At 37.7% G+C, this 26,168-nt stretch overlaps 1 protein-coding gene and 1 long non-coding RNA gene across 5 annotated transcripts in view; one reads left to right on the top strand and one right to left on the bottom strand.

The window, feature by feature from the left end:
• The window catches only part of LOC105267779 (uncharacterized), a 4,028-nt gene extending 514 nt beyond the window's left edge, over nt 1-3,514 (top strand). Inside the window, exons 2-3 of the long non-coding RNA XR_892284.1 lie at nt 3,244-3,358; nt 3,445-3,514. This is a non-coding gene — a long non-coding RNA (uncharacterized lncRNA). The remainder of the gene's footprint in view (nt 1-3,243; nt 3,359-3,444) is intronic.
• LOC105267780 (mucin-12) overlaps nt 1-26,168 on the bottom strand; it is a 155,814-nt gene that overhangs the window by 50,273 nt on the left and 79,373 nt on the right. For all 4 annotated transcript variants that reach the window (XM_011306868.1, XM_011306866.1, XM_011306867.1 and 1 more), the window contains 2 exons: nt 18,589-18,726; nt 4,014-4,123 (listed from right to left, as the gene is read on the bottom strand). In XM_011306868.1, the coding sequence (XP_011305170.1) occupies nt 4,014-4,123; nt 18,589-18,726 (248 nt within the window). The remainder of the gene's footprint in view (nt 1-4,013; nt 4,124-18,588; nt 18,727-26,168) is intronic.

Below are 26,168 nucleotides of genomic sequence, written 5' to 3' on the forward strand. Positions count from 1 at the left end.
AGTGAATGCCTCCTCGATTTTCATGCTCCCCTGATACTTTTTTGATAATTTTGAATTTTCAAATTTCAGTGAATACCTCCTCGATTTTCATGCTCTTCTGATACTTTTTTGAAAATTTTTCATTTTTCAATTTCAGTGAATACCACTTGAAAAATTTTCAAAAAAATTCACCAATTGCGCATTAATGGGAATTCCCGGGAGCACTGAACAGATCTGAGTTGCGGATCGACCGTAGATCCGAAATGAGGGAAAATGAGCCCTCGTGGAGAGATTTTTAATTTTTTTATTTTTTGAAAGATTTCCACTCGAAAAATTTTCAAAAAAAATTCACCAATTGCGCAATAATGGGAATTCCCGGGAGAGGTGAACAGATCTGAGTTGCGGATCGACCGTAGATCCGAAATGAGGGAAAATGAGCCCTCGTGGAGTGATTTTCAATTTTTTCATTTTTTGAAAAATTTCCACTCGAAAAATTTTCAAAAAAAATTCACCAATCGCGCAATAATGGGAATTCCCGGGAGAGGTGGACAGATCTGAGTTGCGGATCGACCGTAGATCTTAAATCAGGGAGAATTAGCTCTCGTTGAATGATTTTCAATTTTTTCATTTTTTGAAAAATTTTCCCATGAAAAATTTTCAAAAAAAATTCACCAATCGCGCAATAATGGGAATTCCCGGGAGAGGTGAACAGGTCTGAGTTGCGCATCGACCGCAGATCCGAAATGAGGGAGAATTAGCCCTCGTGGAGTGATTTTCAATTTTTTCATTTTTTGAAAAATTTCCACTGGAAAAATTTTCAAAAAAAATTCACCAATCGCGCGATAATGGGAATTCCCGGGAGAGGTGAACAGATCTGAGTTGCGGATCGGCCGTAGATTCGAAATTCGAAAAAATGAAGATTCAGATAAAAATGTTTTTTGTCCTCAAGAATTCCTCCCGAAAATGAGAGTAAACGTTCTCACTGCAGTCACAATCATCCATCAAAAGCAAAGATGCCAAAGTATTTAGTGCCTAGTCAGACTCATTAAGGGTGACAAGCATTAGGCAGATAAAAGTCACAAAAAAAAACAGGAAAAATATGAAGTGGATAGATCTTCTCCGGGAAATAATTCCGTAAAAGTTTCAGCTTCATCACAAACTTTCTCCAGAAAAAAACTGGAGACAAGTTCAAAAAATAAAACCATGAAACAATAGGGATGAAATTCCTTGAATCCACCGATAGCACAAATGACGTGCATTGGGAGTGCTAGGAAGTAAGAAATATCACATAACAACGCTCTGCATCGGATGATGTAGACGTAACACCCATTCGACTCGTACCAACTTGCTACATCATACACTCTATCTCGGTCTAAGTAGAAAATCTAATTTGAGGAACTTAGAACGTGAGATGCACCGGATACTGGCACACCAGGAGCCGTGGATTTCAATTCAGGATGAATCAGAGCTTACATACTTCTCCATTTTCGTGCATCTCTGCTAGGATTTCACCCTGAGAATTTCACGTTAAATATATATCTCTAGGTCTATCTCAGTTTGCACAACCGAACGAATGTCATTATTCTAACTCTGCACTGTGGTCTTTGTGACAGACATACGATTCGACTACTAAGAATAGTGAATTGAGATATGAATGGAGAAGACGAAACTCTGTTTGTAAAATTCACTCCCAGGAGTATCATCTGACACTTTTTGAGAAGAAAAGTGACTTTTCGTGTTAGACAATTGAATTCATATTCGATGAGGCATAGGAAATTGTATCCACACATTCTGAAGGACTGATAATTTGTGATTGTTATTCACAAAGGTTAATTATATCTGGTGGACTATTCTCTGCACAAGCATTGTTGCCATGGACTTTGTTGTTCACAGAAGTTTACCGTCCTATTGGCCCTTCATCCACAAGTATATGGTGCATCACTTGCCAAGCGCAATCGACAAGGCGACGGGCTTGTGTGAAGGGTCAAAGCTCGACTATAGTTAATTAATTAACTTATCGAGGTTCTGGATGTGAGTCTTGGTGTTGATACGTGAATAATGGGAGAGATTAGGAGTGGATAGATGTTGAAATGTTCTAGCACGATCCGAGATGAAAGATGTCGTTGATGGGCTTGATTTCAATCGACCCTGAGGACAGCGAGAATAGATTCGTCAGTATGATATTCATCTATGAATTATATTGATTATAGCAATGACTAATTAAATAATCTGTGGAAACAATCGCCGGAAAGAAAAATACTGATGTAGTAATAGTTTATATCGCGATATCATCAATAACGAAAAATACAAACGGTTTAATTCGTTGATTTCGAAAACCTTTCGACCACTGCCCATGCATACGGAGACAAAGTAAAATAATTAAATAAACGAAAAATTCAATAATTTGCCTGTGTTTCCAGTGCCATACGCATTGTTCCTCGGGGCAGCTGTATAACACGATCAAAGAAAAAATACGAATCCAGAATACGTATTAACCAAATTATAAAAGTACGCGTTATTGCAAGCTGCTATTGTTTTTAAATAACGTGATTCGTTAATGATTCAACCAAATCAATTACTTTTACAGTAATTTACAGAAAAAAATGAACAAACCGAGACAGCAGACAAACAATCTCTGTCATTCCTGGAGGAAGGAACATTTGAAGAAACGTTTGGAGGAATATTTGAAGGACAAAGCAACAGCTTCTTGAAGGGTGAATGCAGAATATTGCTTCCAAGGGTCACTCCGTTCTGAGTGCCTCGAAGAATCTTGATCCGTCCTCGAAACTTGATGCATCGACGTGGCCCATCAGCAGCTCGTGTAGGGCATAATTGAATTATGTGATGAAGGTAATGGTTCTTACCCAGCATGAGTACTGCGTGCTTGGCGGATCAACATGGCAGGATATGGTGGAATAAACAACCACCAAGGTATCTGAATATAGATATATGTCTGGCCTGATGGTAGTGAAGGCACGACAGGGCGGTTAGGGTGTGCCTAACCATTTCTGGAAGGCTACGTGGACCCAATGTCAACTGTTGGCAGAGAACATTGGCGGTGTGTCGTGTTCACCTCGTGTGCTCTCAAGAGTTGCACGGACTGAATATTCAACGTTCCCCTCACTACACCATATGCGATGTCTGTATGAGTGATATGTCGCACATTCTGGGGGAGATTTCCCGCATACAGACCGATATGGAAAGCGTTGCCATCGGGTTTGCAAAAGAAATTCATTAATTCAAGTCTTCTCTTTTTTATTCCAGGTGAAAGCGTTGGTAAATCGGAAAATCGGCAAGGAAAATCGGCTATTCAAAAGGAAAATGGATGATATTTAGGGATGACCCCCAAATATGAAAACTCCCATAATGTCATTAACAGGCACAATATTCCCTTTTTATTTATTTATTTATTTCCCAATAATTATTCGATCAATTATTTCATTTTGAATTTTATTCACTTTTTAGGTGTCTATCCTCCAGCAGTTGAGCCATAATCGCAGTGGAATTTCAGCCGTGAACGAGCGAAAAAAAAAAATTAGATAAAAGGAATAAAAGTGAAATGAAAGCGGCATATCCCATGCGAGCTTTACCGCAACAAAAATAACCAAGGAAAAAAGATATTAGAGGGAAAAAGGATTCGTCCCCTGGAGGCCAAGCGTTGGGAATTCTATTTTATCGAAATCGTTAATTGCTCTTGGTGTGCCTATAGTACACATTGGATGGAAGCACTCATCTGGCATTGAAAAAAAAAATGAATAAAAGGGCTGGAGAAGAATTGTACCAATGGCGACTGTGTTTCTGCCTCAACCAAGTCGATGCGAATGACACGGTAATGTGCACTGATGGGTACCTGTGTGGGTGAATGTGAATTACCGTGAGAAAATAGGTCATTCCTGTTAACGGCAGTTGGTCTCTCGGTATCGTGCGTGCGTCAGTGGCCAGTATATAGACTCGGCGATTTTACAGAAATCGTCTAGGCCAGTATTTTTTTTTTCTCCGAATTTTACTGGTTTAATAAAATAAATATTTCGTACCTGACACTGTTGAGGTCCTTGACGATTAGGTGAAGAGGCTTTCGGTCTTGATTTCTTTACCCCCAGCTTTCCAGGATCACCTGGCCCTGTTCTCGACTCTTCACTGCTTCCTGCAATCACAAAAGCAATTTCGTATTGAGCGAAAAATCGCTACTCAAAGAGGCGTTTCAGGTCACATTGAATTTTCAGTAATTTCTTGAGTGGAATGGAGAGATTGATGTGGGTGTTAGATACGATACATTATTTCGAGAGGTTTCTCACTCGATGAAAGAGATTTTTTTTTTTTTCGTATGCAACGACTGACTTGAGCATCTCCGAGGGGTCAAGTCCCTTTGGCTTCAACAGATCGGGAGATTGATCGCTTTCGGTTGCATGTTTTGCCGAGGACCCTGTGGAGACTAATGTCGATCCCACCGTCAAGTCCAAAGTCCATTGATATACGAGTCCATGGTTTTTACTGGGCATTGATTTATTCGGGTAATGAGGGCTCTCAGCGCAATTGTCAAGTGATTTTCCAAATGTTTCGTCGGTAAATCGCTCGGGAAAAGGATAAATAGCGATTTATTGTACGAGTGTAACACTTGGCTCTCGGTGCAGGTGTGCACACATACGAGTAAAAGTCATTTTTCTTCGCGTCAGTAAATCGCAGACAGAATTTTACAGCACCTGGGGCTTGGTGCATTCATCCTTTTTAATGTTACTTATTCGAGTCCTCGTTTCTGCCGTGTTTTTCCTGATAAATCGCGCACAACTAGAAAAATACTGGGACATGGGGCGCTTTTTTTTTGTAATCCTGAATGAAATTTCAACGAACATTTCGCGATGAATGTTTTCAACGTTTCAGTCCACCATTTTCAATGTTCACTTGGATGAGTACAGACTCAATGCACAGCCCATGTTGTTTGATGGATTTTCAAAGGTGAAATTTTTTCACTGGTTACCGCACTAGAAAAAGGGGGAAAATTCAGAACGCGGAGACCTGATTTTCTGTCAGCTCCAGGGATTTTATACTTCAAACATTTCGTCATGGGGGTATTAGGCTATTATGTAATTCTGTTTACGCAAAAATGAAATCAGACAAGTGATCCCATTTAATTCGGTGATGGAAACGTCATGATTAATTCTGTAAAATAGGATTTGATTGAATTAGAAATGTAAAATCATCAAGACAATTACCTCATCGAATTATCAGACGATTTATACCCCAGGATTTTTTTCAGAACTTTAATTGACGAATGTATTCCCTAGCCAACTTCATCATAAATCACGTGCAGAGTTTAATTTATCACTGATTCGTCATTCGAACCTATACTCGCATTTGCTTTGGATATCCCTGTGGATTTGATCCAATATACATAATACATACGCTGACGATATGAAATTTATTATTTAAAAAAATCAGAAATCACATATTTGTCGGGCGATTCCAGAGAAATGTCATTAAACATATTACGTGTTTGTTTTTGTGATACTGAACGGTGATTGAGGTTCGATATGGGAATGAACATTAATTAATTAGTCAATTCAACAGTTTTTGATAAAGATGTCCATGGAATTGAAACAGAAATTGATAGCAATCACAGTAGAGCCATCGGAATTCAATTATTTCCACTCTCTCATATTATTTTTAAATCATAGAAGTCATGCGGAAATTTTATTTCGTTTTATCTTTTTTTTTTGACACGAAGAATTGAAGAAAATTTCGAATTTTTAGCGGAATTTTCAATTTATAATTCCAATTTCTCTGATATATATTTTTTTAGTTACTTTGATATATATTTGATGGGAGTACGATGAAGTAGTCATGTTATCAGTTAATTATAGGGTACGTATTCCTTCCCTTGATGATCCTCCAAAATACATTCGGTGTTGGCAGAATTTCCAACATTCCTCCCTCGATTCCGTGCAGAAATAAATTAAATTAATTATTCCCGATACATTTCGAGAATCTTGCTATAATTTGCTGGTGTAATTATCGAGCTGCCGTTATCAAAGGCTGAAACTGAGTACAGACTCCGCTGCTGATTACATCGGGGATCCAATCGTATTATATCATCGAGAAAATTCAAAGCTACATTTTCATTACTTCCATGAAGACATTAATCCGATATTGAACCTGTCCCCTGCACATGTTTTTCTTCATCAAAAAATAAAAAAAAACCACTGAATCTGAAATTTTGGATGTTGGATTGAAATTTGAAATTTTAATTACAAGTCGATTTGTTTGAATCTTGAAGAATGGCACAAATTGCTATGGAAATTGATATCAATTCTGTAATATCTCATCGAAGGGGAATGTGGGGCGCAGAATCATCGAACTCTCACCTAATTTCTCGTGAATTTTGCTTACTGGGCACTTAAAAGCTTTTTAAAACACGCAATGCGAAAATCTTCAAGATAAAATCTGCATGGCAGTAGTGGCAGGTGTAAAATGTTACGAATGCATTCTAGTGTACAGAATGAATGGGTTTGAAACCGTGTGAAGTGGTTTTACGAGAAAGATGACCACATCGTAAACTATATCGTAGAATACTATTCCCGAGCGAAGAGAATACTCTCTCGTTAAATAAAACCTCATGCGTGATGGGCGTATTCTAGAAAGAATAAAAGAACAATTTGAACTTTTCATCCGTTTATTTTTTCCCATATCATTCGGAATTTATATCGTTGGTTTTATCGTCTGCCGTTAACATCGGCTTGTGACGATTCTACTGCGGTAATTTGAACTTCAAAGTCCTAGGCATAGAAAATTGGGGATAAACTTTATAAAAAATACAGATAAACTTTTTTCATGCAGACATTTTTCAAAATGTTGAAAAACGAAAATGTTGGAAGGAGTTTCTAGAATGAAGGAGCCAATTTGTTGAATCGTGAACGTCCAAAACAATGATTTCTATTTCAGTTTTCATCTCCAAATAAATCCAGCGATATACCCACGGGGCATTTTATTTTGAGAGAGTCTGTATATGTAATCTCTTTCATCGAGACGAAAAAAAAAAGTTAATCCAGAATATGGCGCAGATTAATTTATGATTAACTCTACCAACACTGGTTGAAGTTACATTCGCCGGTTGATAGCCCGGAGGAACTGATTTACCTGGGGAATAAATTCCTTCTCTCACAGGATTCCTTTTTATACAACTCTCTTTTATCATCTGTCCTTATTTTACACTTTTAAAAATCGCTTTCAGTTACTTATCCCCCTTACCACCCAGCCCTCGAGCAATCTCATTTCAGACATTACAAATTACGCAGTGCACTCAGTAATTCGTATGTTTGTGAACTTTTTGAGAGTGTTTACTGTTGAATAAATCTTCTATTTACATTACTGGATTTTTCCATTTTGTCTCTGAAGACTTTTTCTCCGTTAGTCATTTCTCATTCATTTTTGTCGACCCGATGGCAGTTTCGGGTACCTTGGGATGGCTTTCTGAATATTCTAGCCTTTCAACTTCTTCCAAAGGATTCTCTTGTGGTCTACGATGAGATGGAAAAATATTCTTGAATTGTATTTTTCCTGATTTCCCGGACACATGGTAAAATTCCATGAAAATCCCTTTCGCTTCCGCAAATGAGATGTTTATATATATATAAATATATTTATCTCCCATTAACGTCCGTAATCTCAAGTAAAAAGGCTAAAGGAAAAAGTGTCGGAAGCTCGGAAAATCTCACGTTTTTTTCCGACCCCTTGAAAAGGAAAAAGTCGTCAATTCTACAACCGCAATAAGAGGAGAGAAAATGTGCAAGAAAAAGCCCTAGAAGGATATCACGTGCTGTTGATAGAAGATAGAAGCTTCTCTCCCAAGGATTGCCCACTGGAGTGACCTCACGCTGGGCGAATCGTTTAAACTACCCTCGCGACAGATTTATCACTCGGTTAAGCTGGCCAAAGAGAAATCTATATGAAACAAAACGCCACCTGAGAACGAGATGAAAAACAAGAAATATATAATCCGCCTGGTCTGGGAAAATAGCTGAAAATACGAGAATAAGTGGGGCTGAGGTTACACCCAGGAGCCAATCGATTTATAATATTTATCGCCCTTAGTCGATAATGGAACTTCGCTCCTGTTGGAGTTCAACGTTAACTGTAACGCTATAGGCACCCAATAAACTCAGACCGAGGCTCAAACCCTAAACCCATGCAGCTGATGTACGACTATAGCCCACTCCATTATTTTCTATCAAAAATTGTAAAGATATTTTCCATCAGGGATGATCGGGCGAGGATGAAATTTTATTTTAATTAAGTCTGGGACTAACTACTGATAGACAAATTCATGTCGGATCAATTTTATCACCGCGTGGATCATCCATTTGTACTTTTAATCGGTTTTCGTCGTTTATCAAACATTTTTTTAATATTCGATTGACATTACAGGTCTTCACTGGGGAAGGTTTTGTCAGCGTATAATCGTCCCGGACATTGACTCACAGGGAGAAAGGGAGAGGGTTAATTCGGAAAATCAAGGTGGAATGACTGGATGTGATGCAGCCATTGCTCGGTCTGGTACGGTTTCACTTCTGTTATCGAATGCTCGTTAGAAATGAGAATGCTGTCTCGTTTTCGAAGCCCCCTCATTTTCCGTGACAGCCCCGTTGGAGTTAAAAGCGAAATAATGCCAAGGTACGTGAATAACGCTTGGTAGTTGAAATTTACTTGACGTTTCGTGCTGGGATGCCATGCAAATTCATTGGACGTCAAAAATTTTCAGCGGTTGATATGGGAAGTTGGTCAGTTTTGAATAATAGACAAAAAAAAATTAATAGATGTAAAATTGTCGTGTTTGAAGTTTCTGTAATTTCAAAGAATTCACTACATCAGACGGTGCGGTATTTTCTCTTGAATTTCTCGCGAAAAATTCGCGATTTCTTTCTCAGTGTGATCTCTTTAATCGAATTGCTACATGTATTCCGTTGTTCCTTTTAGCTGAACCCTGGAGGATGATCCAAAATACTGCTGGCAAGAGTGCCAGTAACAAGCGAATTCCCCCCGATAACTCGAGTTATTAAGTCATAAAGGTAAGAAGTTAGTGCAGAAGTTGAGAGTACGAGGCATCCACTCTGCCATTATCGCGAATTTACATCCCCAAATCGAGGGATGAAGGTGAGGGGTAAACGGCGTGAAAGAGAGTGAGTGAAAGCTCTGATAAGAGAGACGAGATGGATAGGAAATGTCTGACCTACAGCACCAGAAAGTTATCCTTTACTATTTCTCCCTCATCTCTTCCGGGTAAAAAAAAATTATAATCGGAATATTTTTCAGCTTTCAATTGATTCCAATATTTTTTCGGACTAATTGAGAGGCCCGCTACTCAGAAGTCACAAGTTTTCCCGAGAATTTTCACAAAAAAATTGATTTTTATTGGTTTTCGAAAAAAAAATGTTTTCATCGATTTTCGAAAAAAAGGGATTTTCATCGATTTTCGAAAAAAATTTATTTTCATCTCTCAATTGAATTTAATATTTTTAGGACTAATTGAGAGGTCCGCTACTCAGCACTCACAAGTTTTCCCGAGGATTTTCACAAAAAAAATGATTTTCATCAATTTTCAAAAAAAAATGTTTTCATCGATTTTCGAAAAAAATTTATTTTCACCTCTCAATTAAATTCAATGGTTTTTTGGACTATCAGAGAGGTCCGCTACTCAGACCTCACTCCCCAAAAATACAATTGTTTCACTGCCCGATTTTTTTTCTTTCAAAAAAAAAAATTTCTGAAAAGTTTCCCAGAAATTTTTTGAAAATTTGGAAAAAATATTTCGATTACCATTTTTTTATCCGGACTAACCCATTGAGTTGGGGGTTAGTTACCTCCATTCATTTCCTCTCTTTCCTTCATATTGTACCCATTTGGCGGTTCGACGATAAAGCCACCAAGTAATAACGCATAATGCTTTAATTAAGAAGTTGTCGCTCAGACTCAAACGTCGCGGGAATCCATCTTCCTTCTTACCAGTAATTTTCTTCACTCTTTAGCGACTCAACTCTATCAGGAGTTATTTTCCCTCGTCATACGTCAGTGACAGAAAAACTCCACTTCTCAACACTACAAAATTTATTTCTAGTCAATTTTTTTTTTCACTGAATTCACTGAATATTCATTGATTATTTAATTTATTTGAAGCTCATTTTGTGGGAATTACCGATAATTACACTAATTCGAAAAAATCCAATTCAGTCAGGACCACTTACGGGATTTTCAAGCCACTCGATGAAGTGAATAATAACGACGTATTACCCAAGCAGGCAGAAAAATAATTAAACGGGGAAAATCCCTGTCATAAACTTGGAAGCGAAAAAAAATCCCTCCAAATTTCACTTGTCCCTGGATTATTCTCATGGAGAGGAGCCTATCAACTAGATCCCTCTATGAGAGTTTTACTGCAGAGAAAATCAATTCGAACGTGCATGCCTTACGACTTGAAAAAAAAGGATAAGTTGATAAAGCTCATAAATTCGTTGGTTCAGATTACGCGATAAAAACTTTTCTCGTTGAGTCAAAAATTCTCTCCTGCGACTAGCATCTCTGTACCGCTCCATCTTGAATAATTTAAAATTTACATGTGCCTCACGTAAGACAAAAGCACTTTGGGAGTAAAATTGAGGAGTATTTTGATGCAAGCCCTCGAAATATCGGGAACAGTATAATTATGAAGAATAAATGTCACGGCCTGTTATCCGGAGGTGCCCCCTAGAATATTAAATTGAATTTATGACTCGAGAGAGGGACTATCCAAGAAAGAAATTACCACCGAAACAAGTACCTCTGATATTGCAAATTTATTTTAAAATTTAGCAGAATACCCCTGGCCGTTACTATTTTTCTTTAAAAAATCATGAACTCCATAATTTCTCCATCACTCATTCCAGATCAGCGGTATAATATTTTTCTCCAGAGAACGCATCATAATTCTCTATCCGTAATACATTGATTCGGAAAAGGGAATGATTTTTCTCTCCCCTTGGAGAATTGAGATGAGATTCGGACGAGTACCTCTGATGAGAACGCAGCGCGTCGGTGTAGAAAATTTCCTATCAATTTTTTGGAGGGAAAAACCAAAGAAAATGGGAAAACACGAATCAAGATAAATTTCATCATTATTATAGCCAAGTAATTCGTGAATATCGGATGAAGAATTTTGCAAGGTTTACGGCTGGTCGTCAATGCCAACGAATTGCTCGGTTGTTCGAAATCTGAAACGTGACGAGACAGTTCTCCACGCACGTTGGTCCAGAGAATGATCGCAGGTGTGGAATTGTAACACTCAAGTTTATACTACTATTTCGTCGGTAGTTGGTGTGTCGACTTGCCTGCTCGTTTTCCAGTTAAACTCACCCAGCTCTTATCGTCTATTCCAAAACGTGTTGGGATAGCGCGAATCCGAGAGCATTAAACCACCTATATATTACGTTTAATGTCGAGGGTAGGTAACATTTCGAAAATGCCATTGGACCAATCAATCGGTGAGCGCAGCCGGTGTAGTTGATTAGGTAAATAATGAACATGATCGTTGGCATTTCGAAACGCCCAATTTCGATCGATCCTGTAGAATAGTTGATTAAACTACATTTTTTTTGTGTTCATTTATCAATTGATCGATCATTTTCATTTATTAAATAATTTTATTTTAAATATTCAGGAATTGAAAATTAATTATCATCACTCTGCTTAAAAATAGAAATCATCTCGTTTTCGGATGACTGAGTCATAAATTTCGGAAACGAATTGATTTCATATTTATATGGAATTAATTTCGTTTTTGCAGCGATTGAAGTAAAAAATGTTGATTTATTTTTTAGATGCAATTCGGAAATGTATTCTCTCTTGAGAGGCATTCGCACTGGAATTGAAATAGACTCGAGTAGGTCTGACGATTTAACTCGATTTTCGTTATATTATTTTGGTTGGTCATATTCTCTTGATGATGAATAATGGATTTTGAGTCAAATACCCTGTTTTTACATTGCAGTTGAAAATCCTGGCCATTTCCAGGAAGATAAATTTTCGTAACTCCCTGATCTGCATAAAGTTTTCTCCAGATTCAAGAACTCGATGCTCCACATTCTGGAAATGTTCCTATTCCGATAAATGGGTCAAAATTTCCATGAATGTCTCACGTAATTTCGTAATGATGGAATTTCGAAAAATCGGAATGATTCCGGCAAGTGTCACGTCTGGACATTTTAATTATAATCCCACAATAGATATCACTCTGAGAAATAATATTCTATTTTTTAAAAAGAAAAAAATAAGTTTGATAACTTGTAACGCGGAGAAAAATTCAAGCTATTCACGTGAGATTTTCAGGGACTTATGTGAAAATTTCACATCAATACGAAAATTCAGGTATTGCATAGTAAAATTTTTAGTGCCGACACTGAATTTTCCCGTGGATGCCATTTTACGCCCCTTTTCCGGGTGAGAAATCCAATTTTCCTGAGAAATTTTTTCTAGAGTAGAGGAAGAACAGGAAATAAGATAAATTTACAAAATTGTATTTCAAAAATCAATAAATTCTTCTCCAAATCATCGTGAATTTTTCTTAAATGACTCTGGACTATTTCACACCCGACAGATCGTGACTTTCCTATTAAATTTTTTTTATAAGATTTTCTCTCGGTGCACACGATTCGTGCGATTTTCACGAGAATTTTACGCCAGATAAAATGGGCCTGAGAGATTCCCTCGATTAAGAGCCCAGAATCGAAGATAAGTCCCAATGATTGAACCAATCGATTTCAAATTGCAATCCATACAGGGTTACCCAATAACTACTAAATGTTTCATGTCTTTGATGGAATTTTATCTGTTTCCTGTGCATTTTATGTATTGAACATGATTTTACCCGTTCCAGATATATACCCCTCTTTTCTAGTTCGATTTTATAGATGGATTACGCGAGTTTACGCTCGATGAAGCTCAGAAGATAGGGTTTTTACGGTCCAGCCTTCTTCCAATCTTATATATAGTACACAGTGATGTATACTCTATGTCTATATACATGTATGGAATCTCATAAAAATCGATTCGGTAGGAGAGGGTGTCTCTATTTCTTTCATCCGTAAAGTACACGATTTCTGTCGATCCCATCAATAATAATGAGTTCAATCATTAAAAATTACCAGTCAATTCCGGTGTTAAAAATTCAGTGGATACGAATATTCCAGTTGATTCAGGAATAATTCAGGAAAATCATGAAATTTCATTTTATTTTTCATAATGCAATCACATTGTCTTCAATGAATTTTCAATTAATAAGACTTCTTCGTTGCATTGAGTCCCAACAACTGCGGGTATATATAAAATAAAATGAGGAGAATAAACAGCTTGAATTTATAGAGGAAGAGTCCCGCAAAGTTGATCTCAGTAGTGGACAATGAGAGCACTTGTCGAAAGTACTCTGTTAGCATAGAAACAGCTATTGTCAAGTCGAGTGGGCTGTCCTCAAGTCCATCACACATTCAAGTCACCACGTCTTCAGGTTTATTGCATGTCCATAATGCATCCAAAACTCCTCTCAACTGAGGCTCACGTCTGCCTCCCGATGATTCATTTCTCTTTGAATTAAAAAATATATTTTTTATGGAGTGAACACTGCGAATTGAGGGGATGAAATTTATTGCGAGGATGGAATAGTGTCGAGACTGTCCGACATATTTTTATTCATGGCCAACTGCACATAAAAATTGAATTTTTTAAACTTTTGAGAATTAAGATCTGCATTACGTCATAGCTTTTGAAGAATGTTCAGGTGATCGATGGCAACAGCTGCATCATCGGTTTTCAAGTTGGTCCTATTACCATTTGTCAAAGTCACTTTTAAACGCCATCTGAAGATGACGGAAAAATTCCACTAGCGCATGTTGACTTTTTTCACGAGGAGAGAATTTTAATTCTCATTTCAAGTTAAATTCTCATTCTATTTTCGTAAGGTTTAACGATTTTTTAATGATTGGGGGAAATATTTTGAATAACAGATTATTTATAGGGGAGCGATTTCATCATCACACTCTCGTATCTCATTATAATCTTGTTAACACTAGAATAAATTGAAATAGAAATTGAATTCCCTGGAGAAATTAACTGATCGTCTCAATTTCGATTAGTGAATAAATTGACGTGGTAAAAAATTTTATGCGATTGAAATTTCGTAAACGTAATTCACGTTTACATTTTGAAGTGTGTAAACCGCTTGAAATTCTGAATACATCACAAAATTTTGGATGACGTATACGTGTACAGCGGAGAGCAATTCGTGGTCATTACGATAACTCCTACCGTGTTATACAATGTTCAACGGCAACAGTTGGTACTGTACTGGCAAAGTTTTGAATGAGCGTAATGAATGGGACAATGAAACTTTGATATTCGGTGTCATTTGTACCTCGGATATTCTGTAAGTTGAACACAACCCAGTGTTCCCATAACTCTCTTTAATTCTCGCCTCTCGGATTAATATAATTCACAACAAACGGAAACATCTCGATTTATTTCGTAATGTCCTGCTGTCTTTCATGAAAATGTCAACGAACTCATTCGACGTCATCACACTCCGCGACAAAGACACCCATTTCCCATTTTTATTTAATGATTGCACCGTGCAACTGTAGTATACGACGGTTATATAGCTCCCGATAACCGATTATATCACCGCCATTTTCCCTAGGTTCCCATTGTGCTCTTTACACCACCTCCTCGTTTACCACCGCTTGGTGGATTAAATTTCAATGGGTTGAACATTTTGTCGTTTCCACGTTACACGTACTTCACCGGCAAGCACTCGACTCTCGTATTTTCCTCATTCAAATGATAATTAAAGATAATAATCATTGATATTCCGCGGGTTTCTTATCCTCAGAAAATTCGAAATGAAAAATGAACAATCGTAATCAATAATTATCATTTATCCAAGAATAAATCCGACATAATCATCCTCTGAAACAATGTGTTGATTATAATGAGAATTTTAATTGGAGAAATATCTGGAAATATCAGTCGTCATGTGAATGATGACTAATCAAATTAAAGACTGATTAATAAAATCATCAAAAGTTCATGATTTAACCAGAATAATATTTTTTTCTCAATATGTGCATGGATGAGAACACCTGCGTTTCGGTTTGATAAATAATTGTAATGAGTGGCTGAATCGTTCGGTACGGAGGGCACGGACAAAAGCTCAATGCAGTAATACAACTGTCCAATGAAAATAGCCCCAGTTTTCAATGCCTAGCATAGATAGCCCCCGGTGGATACGCGACGATAAAAGCCACTGGCGAATTCGCATTGCGCACGCTATTTGATGGTTCGTTTCTGATAACGTCCAGCCACATCGGAGAAGATGAGCCATCTACGTGTGAGTGTATTGAAGGTCCACATGAATAGAAGCCACTGGGAGTCAGTGCGGAAGGCTTGGTACCCACCAAATCGTATTACCAGTACATTGTACGAGCTGAATAGTCTCCATTTGAGCCGTATATATGAGTCGAAAAGTTTTTACGTACTTTCATCCATGTATAAGATGCAGCCCTTCAACAACTCTCCAAGGAGCTCTCCACAATTTTTTTTTTTATTCACCACTGTTCTCCCGTTCCTTGTATTCCCGGTTTCTCCACTTTTTTTTTTTCAACCCCATTTTTTTTACTTCGCGGTTTGCGGGGGGGATTCGTTCGGAGCCAGGGACTTTCCATGAAATTCTGCCGGTTGGATGCTGCACTAAAATTTTGATACATTCGTGGGTTTGAATGTATCACTGGTATATAAAAAATATTACGAGCTTTTTGCACTGCGCCATCATGACGGCGAGATTAGTGCGTCGTTTCGGGGTGCACCTGAGGCGCAGGGTACTTGAAACTCGCGGTACTCGATGGGTAAAACAGATTTCTCTTTAAATTTATATGACAACAGTGGGAAATGGTTATTCGCTGTAAAAACAATGGGCGACACGGGGGTTATTGGCTTACACCTACATGGAAAAGTTTGTCTCGGTGGGCAGATGTGGACGATGGGATGCTGGGTAGATAGGGTGAGTAACAAAACGAAATTGAAGAAATTCTCGAAATAAATCGAAGAAAGTATGACATGTGTAGGAATTTGAAGAGCTCTGTATTTTGGAGCATTTTATTTTAATTAGATTTATTCGAAGCTCGAAGTTCATTTAACTCCTGACACAAATTTCCAATATTTCCAAAGGTTTGGAAGTGAAAAATAAAATTTTTATTCGCTTTCAATCCTTCGCGCGGTTTCGATCGTTCTGCCGATTCTGTTTATTCGATTGGATCATGGAAGGATTTATTTCTTTCAATATCATTTTCGGGGGTAAGTGGCGACTGTTCAATATGAATTTTCGGACACCCCGCACGAACCTTCGGTAGGAAAAACGATAAAAACCCGTCGGTAGCACACGTTGTACAGCAAATATGTCAGTCTCCCTGATCTATTCTCCGCGTCATTCAATATGGAGATGTAAAAGAAACAAAATGCCGAAAGATATTTGTTTATCTTTCATTGTGCATACTCGTGGCGACGATCGTTATGGTCGTGTTGCAGGAATTCCTGAATTTTTTAGTTGTCGAAAAAATTGCCTTTGGGTTTTATCCCCCGGATTGTTTTTTCGTTCACTTTTATGAGAGGAAAAAAAACTGTTGGAACACGGTGATATGCAAAATTGTGAAGTCCTGATGAATTCATCGACGGGGAGTACAGAAGTGAACTTCCTCTATAAAATCATTTTTCAAAGTCTACGGGGAAAAAAAAATAAAAGTGAGAATGCAAAGGATGAAATTCATAAAAAGAAGACTTTATTTTATTCCATACGCTGGATTAATTTACAAATTATTTTATGAATTACTGTAAACAATATCAGAAGCAATTATTGGTTTTGCGAAATGGAATATTATTGCATCATGCCTGTGTCATATCTAGCTTCCACACATGACACCAGATGAAAATAGAAGATTAGAAGATGATAGAAGGAAGCTGGAAACTTCTTGGCTTCCAGTAATTGCTTCGGCTCAAGAATATAATAAATCTTTCTCCACTACTATAGCTTCCACATCGCTACTTTCTGGCATTTATCTCCCTTTTCGCCTCTTATTCTATCGTACATCTCCGTCTTAGTGAATAAGTCTTCTTCGGACAATTGCTTTGTTTCTTCGTTACAATAGAAAAAAAAAGGAGCGCAAGAGGTAGAAATTAGAGCTCACTCTTTCATCCACCAATCCGACTGCGATGTTGTGCGGACAATAGGATTCCTCATTCAATCGAAAAAAGTGAAAGACCGCTCGATAGCAATTAATTTTTAGTGCCTCCAGGGGCTCTCCAATACCTCTTGTTTTGTCGTCGATGAGTTGAAATCAGTGTGAAGGAATGTGCGCTATTTGACGTTGATAAAAATCCATTACATTTTTTACACTGCAACACTCGGTGGTGGAATCATTTGGAAATTACAGAACGAAAGTGATTAATTAAATAATTGAAGCAATGAAATTTTGAAAATTATCGACGGTGTAATCTTTGCGGTTCATCACGGATTTATTCCACCAATCTTTTTTTTCTCCGAAAGGTTTTAAAACGGAGTTGAAATTCACCTCGTTACCCACCCCGCATGCCTAACTCCATCAAGAACAATTGAATTACCCCAGAGTGGAAAATCTGTTATAACAAGGACGAGGGTCATCACTTGCTTTCATAAGCTAATCCTCCACCACAATACGAAATTTCGGAATACAGTCACATCTCTAAATGCAGGGATTAATCAAAAGAGACCAGGTAATGCAATTATTGCCAGCTTGAGGGGATTGAGAGCATTTTTCAACTAGACTGGAAATCCCACTTTGTCAAAATTCAAATTCAAAAGGAGAGAATTATTGGAAGGCACTGATTTTTATTGATGCACCATTATAAATTTCTCGAAACTTGAATAAGTGTAATTTTAATTGAGAATAATGCGAGGTGATATTGAATTTAAAATTTTGAGATGAATCCTGGAATGAAGTTAACTTTTGAAATGATCTCATAACCTGATAGTCATGAAAATCCGAACTTTGAAAAATAATTGAAATCAAAGTCATAATCCAAGGGAATGGGATCTCCTAGAGGATTTATTTTTCGAGTTCTGCAGAAAGCACTGCAGTAGAAGGATTTAAACGGACAAATGGCAAAACTACGTCGATATCTGAAAGTATCTCCAATTCGGTGGATATGAATTTGCGGTGGGACTGGCTGGTCTTAAATTCGAAAATCCAGGGATGAACGCTGTCCCACTGTCTCGAAGCAGAATGCGTCTTCGGCTTTACTAGCAATCTCTCGGTTTCGATTTCACTCCCTCCATTCGTTTTTATTACTCGAAATTCTCCACCCTGGTGGGGGACAAAGCCTTGTCGGTAAACTCCCTCCCCACCTGACAAAGCGAATAGTTGAGACAAGAGTATCAGGTCTCAGAATAGGACCAATGAAAAAAGTGGAATAATAGGATAAAGGAAGTAATGTTGATCTGTCTGTTTCTCAGCTGGATATTATCCACGAAGATATACCGCAAAATACCGGATAAAAGGTAGAGTTACTTACCCATGTCGTTGTCACCAGGCACCCCAAGACTATCACTATTGTCGTTGATAAAGGCTTCCGCTGTTGACGTGAATGTCTGAGGTGATAGTGTAAGGTCTGGTCCGCTTTCACTATCGAACAATTCCAAATTGCTGTTTCCTGAAATTTCACATTTATTTCATTACACTGATAAAACAAATCGTCTTTGCTTAACAATTTACCTTCATTCCATTTTCACTTTTCCTCATTTTTCTGGGAATATTTTTCAGCTCGAAAATGAGCAAGAATAAAAAAATGAATAACTCTCCAGAAAATTGGGAGAATAATTAACGCTTCAACTTCAATAAGAAAAATGCCTTGATGATTTGACTGATGTAAAATGCGAATTCTCAATCGTAATTAATCTGTACCTATTTCTGGGAGAGTAGACCCGTAAATACGGGGATTACTGATATATTCAAAGGTCGCACTCTGAATTTTCAATCATCGAGATATAGATAATATAGCAGAGACACCCATAAACGCCAATCGAGCCTTGGTTGTTACTCATCATACACTGCAGATGAAACTGAATATAAACATGAATATGTAATAGTACCGAGCCGTTTGGGTAGTGCGATGCTTACCGATACACGCAGACAGCAGCATTGATTCGAAGCCCTGGAGATGGTACGAGAGATGGAGGCGATTGATATATTCTGGAATTATGCATCTGCCTTCGGCTTGATGGGCACTCAATGCTTACTAGGATTGGCAACGACCGGACGAGTAAATACCCGTATAGTGATGCACCAGAATAAAGGGAGAACGGTGGAGTTAGTGAGTCTGCCCCATAAATCTCCCTCGTCGACGTTCAACGAAGGGATTTGTCTGACGTTAAATAGTTATTGATTAGTGGTCATCCTAATCAGCATTTTTTCAATCAGGAGTCGTCCAGTGGAACCCATTTTTCCCATAATTACCGTCATAATTCCAGGTACTGTCGATTTTAACCGTCACTTGACTGAAATTATCTCCACTCGAGGTTTATGAAATAATTCTTGTACGAGCACCTGAATTTACCCTGAGAAATTTGGTACAAGAAAAAGGAGAGTTCGAGAAATGCACGTAAAAAATTTCTTCATAAGTAGTTCAATGATATTCATGACAACTCTTGAACAAAATCTTCAATTTTCCGACGAGTAAGACATTGAAATAGTCTGCATGCATCACACTAGAATAGAAACCAAGTCTAATCAACATACGAAGCATAACATTACGTCCAACCTCTTCACCAGTGAAAATATCCCCTGCATACGATATCTCGACTCGAAACTGGCTCTCATATCTTTATATTCATGAGTTATTTCATATATTTTTCGCTATGAATAGTTTCACTCGACAATGTCTGGGATGTCACAAGATAAATTTATACTAATATCAAATAGCATTCGAGATCATCCTCAACGTGTAGCGACGTATTTCATTCAGCGATATAGTGATACAGCCGGGGTAAAAGTTTTCGAATTTATTCCAGGGAATTTCTCAGTTGAAAACAGAAGTGGAAGAAAAAAGTTTAAGGTACACGCAGAGAGAGATGAATAAAAGCCAAGAAAACCAGGAGGTGGTAGTAGTTGGAGAAGGTTAGTCGAAAGGATGAGGGAAAATAAAAAAAAAAAATGATGGATAAGGTCGAGTTGGTGTGCACACCTGGTTCCTCAGGGCAGGAGAGTAAAACCGAAGAGGTCTTATGTCGTGTCTCTGAACTCAAGTTTATGCAGTGCGCAAGCGAAGCTAGAGATATTAATTTTCTCGATGTATATGGATGAGGGTCGCCACTGGGCTAGAACCCCGAGTGGAACCCTATCAACCTTTCCATCCCTGGAGGCGGCAAAAACGAGGATGAGGGCACGTGACAATGTCCTCTACGTGAGGTCAAGGCCCTTCAAAATCCAAGGAATTGAATCGCATTGTCATTGAGGAAAAAAAGGTTCTGGAGAATTTCGGTGAGGGGCCAAAAGCCAAATTGATATGGATCGCAGAGGGAAGCCTGTCCCCGTCCTCAAGGAAAAGTGTAAAATTGTGCAAAACACCTTCTATGATTTTTTTATTTATGTATTTATTTTTTTTTCTCATTATTATTGATCTGAGTTCATTACTCGAATCATCCAAGTTGAAGATTTAGCAATTTGCCCTTGGAAATTATTACTTCTGTACTTTTGCACAATTTTTTTTAACGTGAATGGGTAATCTATTAATTATCTCCACGACTTCCACTAGAATTTATTCCCTGGGCTAGATCCATTATTATTATTATCATGGAGCAGATAAAAATGAAGAAATTATTGGGTATTATTGGACTGTCTAGTTCACTTGGTAGAATGAATCGAATTATCACATGATCATGATTTTTCTACCGTACAATTCTTTACGACTCATTTTTATGATCCAACAAAAATGCATTCCATGAAAATAAACAGTCTGCGAGAGTGTGTCGTTTACGTTATAATGATTTCACAATGCTAATAGAATTTTCGATGTAAAAGAGAGAATCTCTTTTATGAACCTCCTACTTTCATCCACAGCAATTTCAACAATAATCCAATTGTATGAATTGACTTGCAAATATGCCCACTGTCTACCCCACCTCTGGTCGACGTTGAATTTTCCCACTCCCAACAAGTTGAACAAATATCGTCAAAACAACATTGGATTAATCAAGTTACAAGGGAACTAACCAGAACAGGATATACAACGCACCTCGGGTGGGTAAAATTTTATATAGGTGGAGGAGTTAACGTTAGACCAAGGTCTATTCAACCTTGGAGTAGCTGTTGAACTCTGACGATATGCAAATTATATGATGCTTCTTGTATCCAACGGCGTAGCGCAGTTTGCTGAACCAAGCGAGAAGTCGTATTATGAAACTTAAGCCGTAGAGCACAAGTGTTGCGTTACGACTGTGGCATCAAGTTCATCCCTCCATACCCTACCCCTCATTGCTACCATTTTCCTCTCGGGCTTTTATCTTTATTTTACAACCACTTCCACAGTTCGTACGTACAATTTGAAAAACTTATGTCACGACAAACCATCTGGCTCGTGGTGAAACATTTTTTTTTTCCCTGTAGGACACTTTCACGGTATTCAATACATCCAATACCTTTTTTTTTCAGTATAGCGGTTCCTGGCGAGTCTTCAGGGAGATGGATTGGCCTTCATGCAGTGTAACGTGATTTTGATGATGTTGGTCTTATTCGCTTCTTCAGAAAATAGGATGTGTCAGTACTTACTGGTACATGCACGGTAATAAGCTCTGCCATGTATGTTGCTGGGAGAGGGTGTGCGTATGTGCGAGTACTGGAGTTCAAGTACATATACTCACGACGGTAAACGGTTTTACGACGCTCCTGACCTCGTTTGAGCAAATTAAATGGAGGAAAAAAATTGCCGAGTGTATACTGTCAAATGCAGCGGGAACTGACTTAATATGGGAATATCATGGCGGGGGTAACAATTTATTGACGGTTATCGGGGTTCGTGGGTGAATTTTTTTTTGGGGGGAATTTCGGAGATTTGGGAATCGCTGGGATGGGGTGGAGGATCGACTTCACCTGACTTCGGATTTTATTATCGTTAAATAATTTGATAAATTGGAAATCAATTATTTCTGGTGCAATTATGTCACTGAATTGAGAATTAATGGAATTCAAAAAACTGGAGGGCGCGGGCGGGAACGAGAGGATTTAAATTTTTAAAATCTGCGGATTTCCAAAAAATAAAGCAAGATGGTGTCTGAATTTAATATTATTTAATATTTGGAGAAATGGTCGGGAGACTTTCTGCCAGAAATTTAATCAACCCAAAAAATGTTCTTCACTATTTTTATTTTTAATCGCTGGTGTGATGAATACATGGAGAATTATTAAAAATCTTAATATTGTTTTACTCCATCGCTGCCAGTTCATTAGTCTTAAAAATGTCACACATCGACCCACCAAAGTCCAGGTAAAAGAAATACTCCGATAAATACCACTCGCGCCCCAGAATTCCACCGGGTATTTATCGGATAATTTTGAAGCACTTGTGATATTACTACTGAAAATGCGATAGCATTCCAAATTCTTGAGCAGTGCAAATATGAGAATTGTCCGACTCATTTGAATTTTCACCAGCAACATGAATGTTCACCGCCAAGTTACCTGTCAATTACCTTCAGTACATTCACAGTAATTTACTCTCCGGTAAATTCCGAATGAATGAATTGACAGGAGACAATTATTGAATTAATTATCAATTGATGGGTGATCTTAATGTCCCTCAGAGTGCACCAAAGGGGATGAGTTATACCGATAAAAAGGCTTTAATTAATCCAGTAATTAGTACGTCGATAGCAGGTGAAAAAAAAAAACTATTGGAGATCCGTCCAAAGAAATCACGAACTCATATGGCTCATGTGAACTGCCTTCCCAAGATCGCAGAGATAATCCAATCAGTCTGGGTTGGATACGCTGGGTTATCAATTCTCGGTTACCCGGTAATTGTTGGCTCATTGTAATTAATGTGACTCCAATTAAGGTGAATCACGCGATCCATCCAGACTGCATGCCTATCAGGCAAGAGTGAACAATGAACATGCAATACAAATTTTCCCTCTAGAATCCTTGAATGGCTTTTGTACACGCAGTCACTCGGTAAATTCTTACCCAAGATGGAAGAATTTATCGATCGCAATAAAAATTTACAATTACATTGCACTTCAATATTTTATCTTTCATCATTGTACGTGATTTTGTTATTGCATCGCGATTATCCACAAAAATATCCGATATTAGATTTGAAAAGGAATGGTTACCGGAGAACACTGACATTTTTTTTTCTGGCTACTCTTTTTTTTTTATTGGATGTACATATTTTCCACTGGTAGGTCCCCAGCCAATTTTCGTAGTCGTACAACCGTGAAATGCATTCGATTCGCGATGCTTCCGACATGTTGACATATGGATGGTAAACCAACCGTGCGTATAGTTTGGTTAGTTTATAACCGAAAAATTCTTTGATACCCCATCTTTACCGTGAATTTTTCCCATTTTTTCGTATTTTATATGATTTTAAGGCATCGTCCAGAATCATGGAGAAATTTATTTTCTCAGTGCTCAAGTTAGAGATTCTGGATTCACCTGAACGTTTTTTAATTGATGACGTATTGGTGTGGTATATCATCTGTTGGAGGATAACACAAACCATCAACAGACAAACAGCGGACATGATCGATCTGATGAGAGCGTTTCTATCCACCAGAATTCAGATTGCGATCGATATCAACGCGATTTCATTGGCGACCGACAAATTTGAACGGAAACTGTTGCTCAACTGTTATTCAATACTTGGAACAGTTTGAATTCAATTGTTTAACGGTGTCAATTGTTTCAATGATTGAAAGCAATTGAATTCCAGAGAATATCGCTATTCATCTTTAGTATTTAGACTTTCCGGAAAATTTTCTCTCCATTTCTCAAATTTTCCTTCTACTCTGCATTTCAATTCTGCGAATGAAAAATTTAATTTTAAACTCAAATGAATTCCCGTTGCCAAATTCGTAAAATACAATTCCTGAAATGAAATCTCTATTCAGACATGTCTGTGTATAAAATAAAAAAATGTTTATAATGGTTCACTGCACTTTACACTCAACGATCTCTGAAAAAAAATAGCGGTTTTAACCGATGGAATTTCAATCACTTTGAAACAGTGGATGATGGATTGATTAATCAAGCCGACAATACAGGAAACGACTCATTCGATTTTATGAGGGAAATTGAGGTTTATTCCACCTAATAATCATCGTAGCTAGGTGGCAGATCGACTAGAGTAATCAAACATCTCATTTAGATAACAATCATTATCGCCGGAAGTTGATTTGGATCAGTACTCGATCAATCCTTCATCAATGATGTTGGATAATCCACAGGTAGAAAGCTACAAACACACTCTGAGTATTGCAGCTGCAACGAGGACCATTGATTTTCGCATAAAAGTTGTGACGTCGAACTCTGTTTGCACATCCGTATTGACCCAAAGTTTCATTGCGACTATTCGCACATGTGCATGGAGAAGAGACATACTTTGCTTCCAGCGGTTTTACGCACCACTGTACACCATATATGTCTGACTCGTATATTCCACTTGTAAAATGAAAACGCTATTGCTTGCATCCTGCATACCTCCACTCAGTGGCTATTTTTAATATTCTCTCTTTCCTACCTAGTCTCGAATATAATTTCCCTTTAATTTTAAATTAACATCAACAGAAATTTTAACAAGGAGACACCAAAAATTTTATCAACATTTCGCTGGTGAATTTTTTGGAAATTATAATATCTTATTGCTCAATGAAAAATATTTACGATCGGTCTCTGATTATTTTAGAGTTTTGAGTAATAATTTCAGTTCGCCCCTGAATTACTGAATTTTTTTTAGAGAATAAACTTTCAACATTGTTTAGCATTTCTTTGTCGGGATGTGAGAAAATTCCTGGGAGGCAATTTTTTTATTACAGAACGATGAAATTTTCGTTCACGAGGAGAAATATTCAATGAAGATTACGTTTGGGAATTTGTATTGAATATTTCTCTCCGCGGAGTAATTTCGCTGCTTCATATTGATTTGAAATTCACCCTGTAATACCGATGATAAATTACCCACACCGGTATAAGCGATAAAACAGATAAGAATTGTGTTGGTAATGCTTAGAAATGACCACATCCATGCCAAATGTTACCCCAACGTCATAAAGACGATCGTTCTAACGATAAAAGATGGAGTGAATAAATGCCTATGCAATGGGGGGTCAGGGACCGAAGGAGTGGCTAAATTGGTGCCATATAGAGGAATGAGAATTGATAGGGTCCTGGAAATATTTGAATTCTCGACTTTTGGAAATTGAAATCATTCCAACGGTCTCAATAGCTCCAGTGAAAAGTCACCAGTGGCTGTTAAGGGAATCAAGGGAGTGAAAAGGGGCCATTCCAGGAGCTTTTATTATGATCAATGCATAACCGAGTAATCGAAATTCCGTCTTCGATTTTTTCCGGTCTCTGATCGATTCACTATATCAGTAGATGAGTGAGTATTTTTCACTCGCGACGGATTGAATGCCTCGGCTGACACAATATGGCCATTACTACTTTTTCACTCGAGTAGTAGAAAGTTTTGCGATCATGCAAGTGGCTTGCACAGGTTCAAACAATCTCCTCGAGTTTTTTCCTCCAAACCGAAACTTAAAATTTTAAATTGTGATGAAAATATCGATAATCGTATACCCCGAAAAAAAATTCTCAACTTTATTTAATTATTTGAGAGCTTGGAATTATTTAAATGGCAATCACTGTTGAAAATAATCGAAAGTTTGAGGAGTATGTTATTTTTTGTACATTATTGACTTTCATTTACTAAATCATCGGGTACTTGCGCTCTCAGTAATCGAGAAATCGTTTGACCTGACGATTATGTAGTGTTACGGTGTAAAGACTCTTAAGTGGTCTCTTGTTCCTCGTACAAACCTCCATTAATATTTCGTTTTCATACAGAAGCTCCTACAGCCCTCAACTCCCCTGACACTC

The sequence above is a fragment of the Fopius arisanus genome, unplaced genomic scaffold (genome assembly GCF_000806365.1).
Source record: "Fopius arisanus strain USDA-PBARC FA_bdor unplaced genomic scaffold, ASM80636v1 scaffold00050, whole genome shotgun sequence".
NCBI classification, from domain to species: Eukaryota; Metazoa; Arthropoda; class Insecta; order Hymenoptera; family Braconidae; genus Fopius; species Fopius arisanus.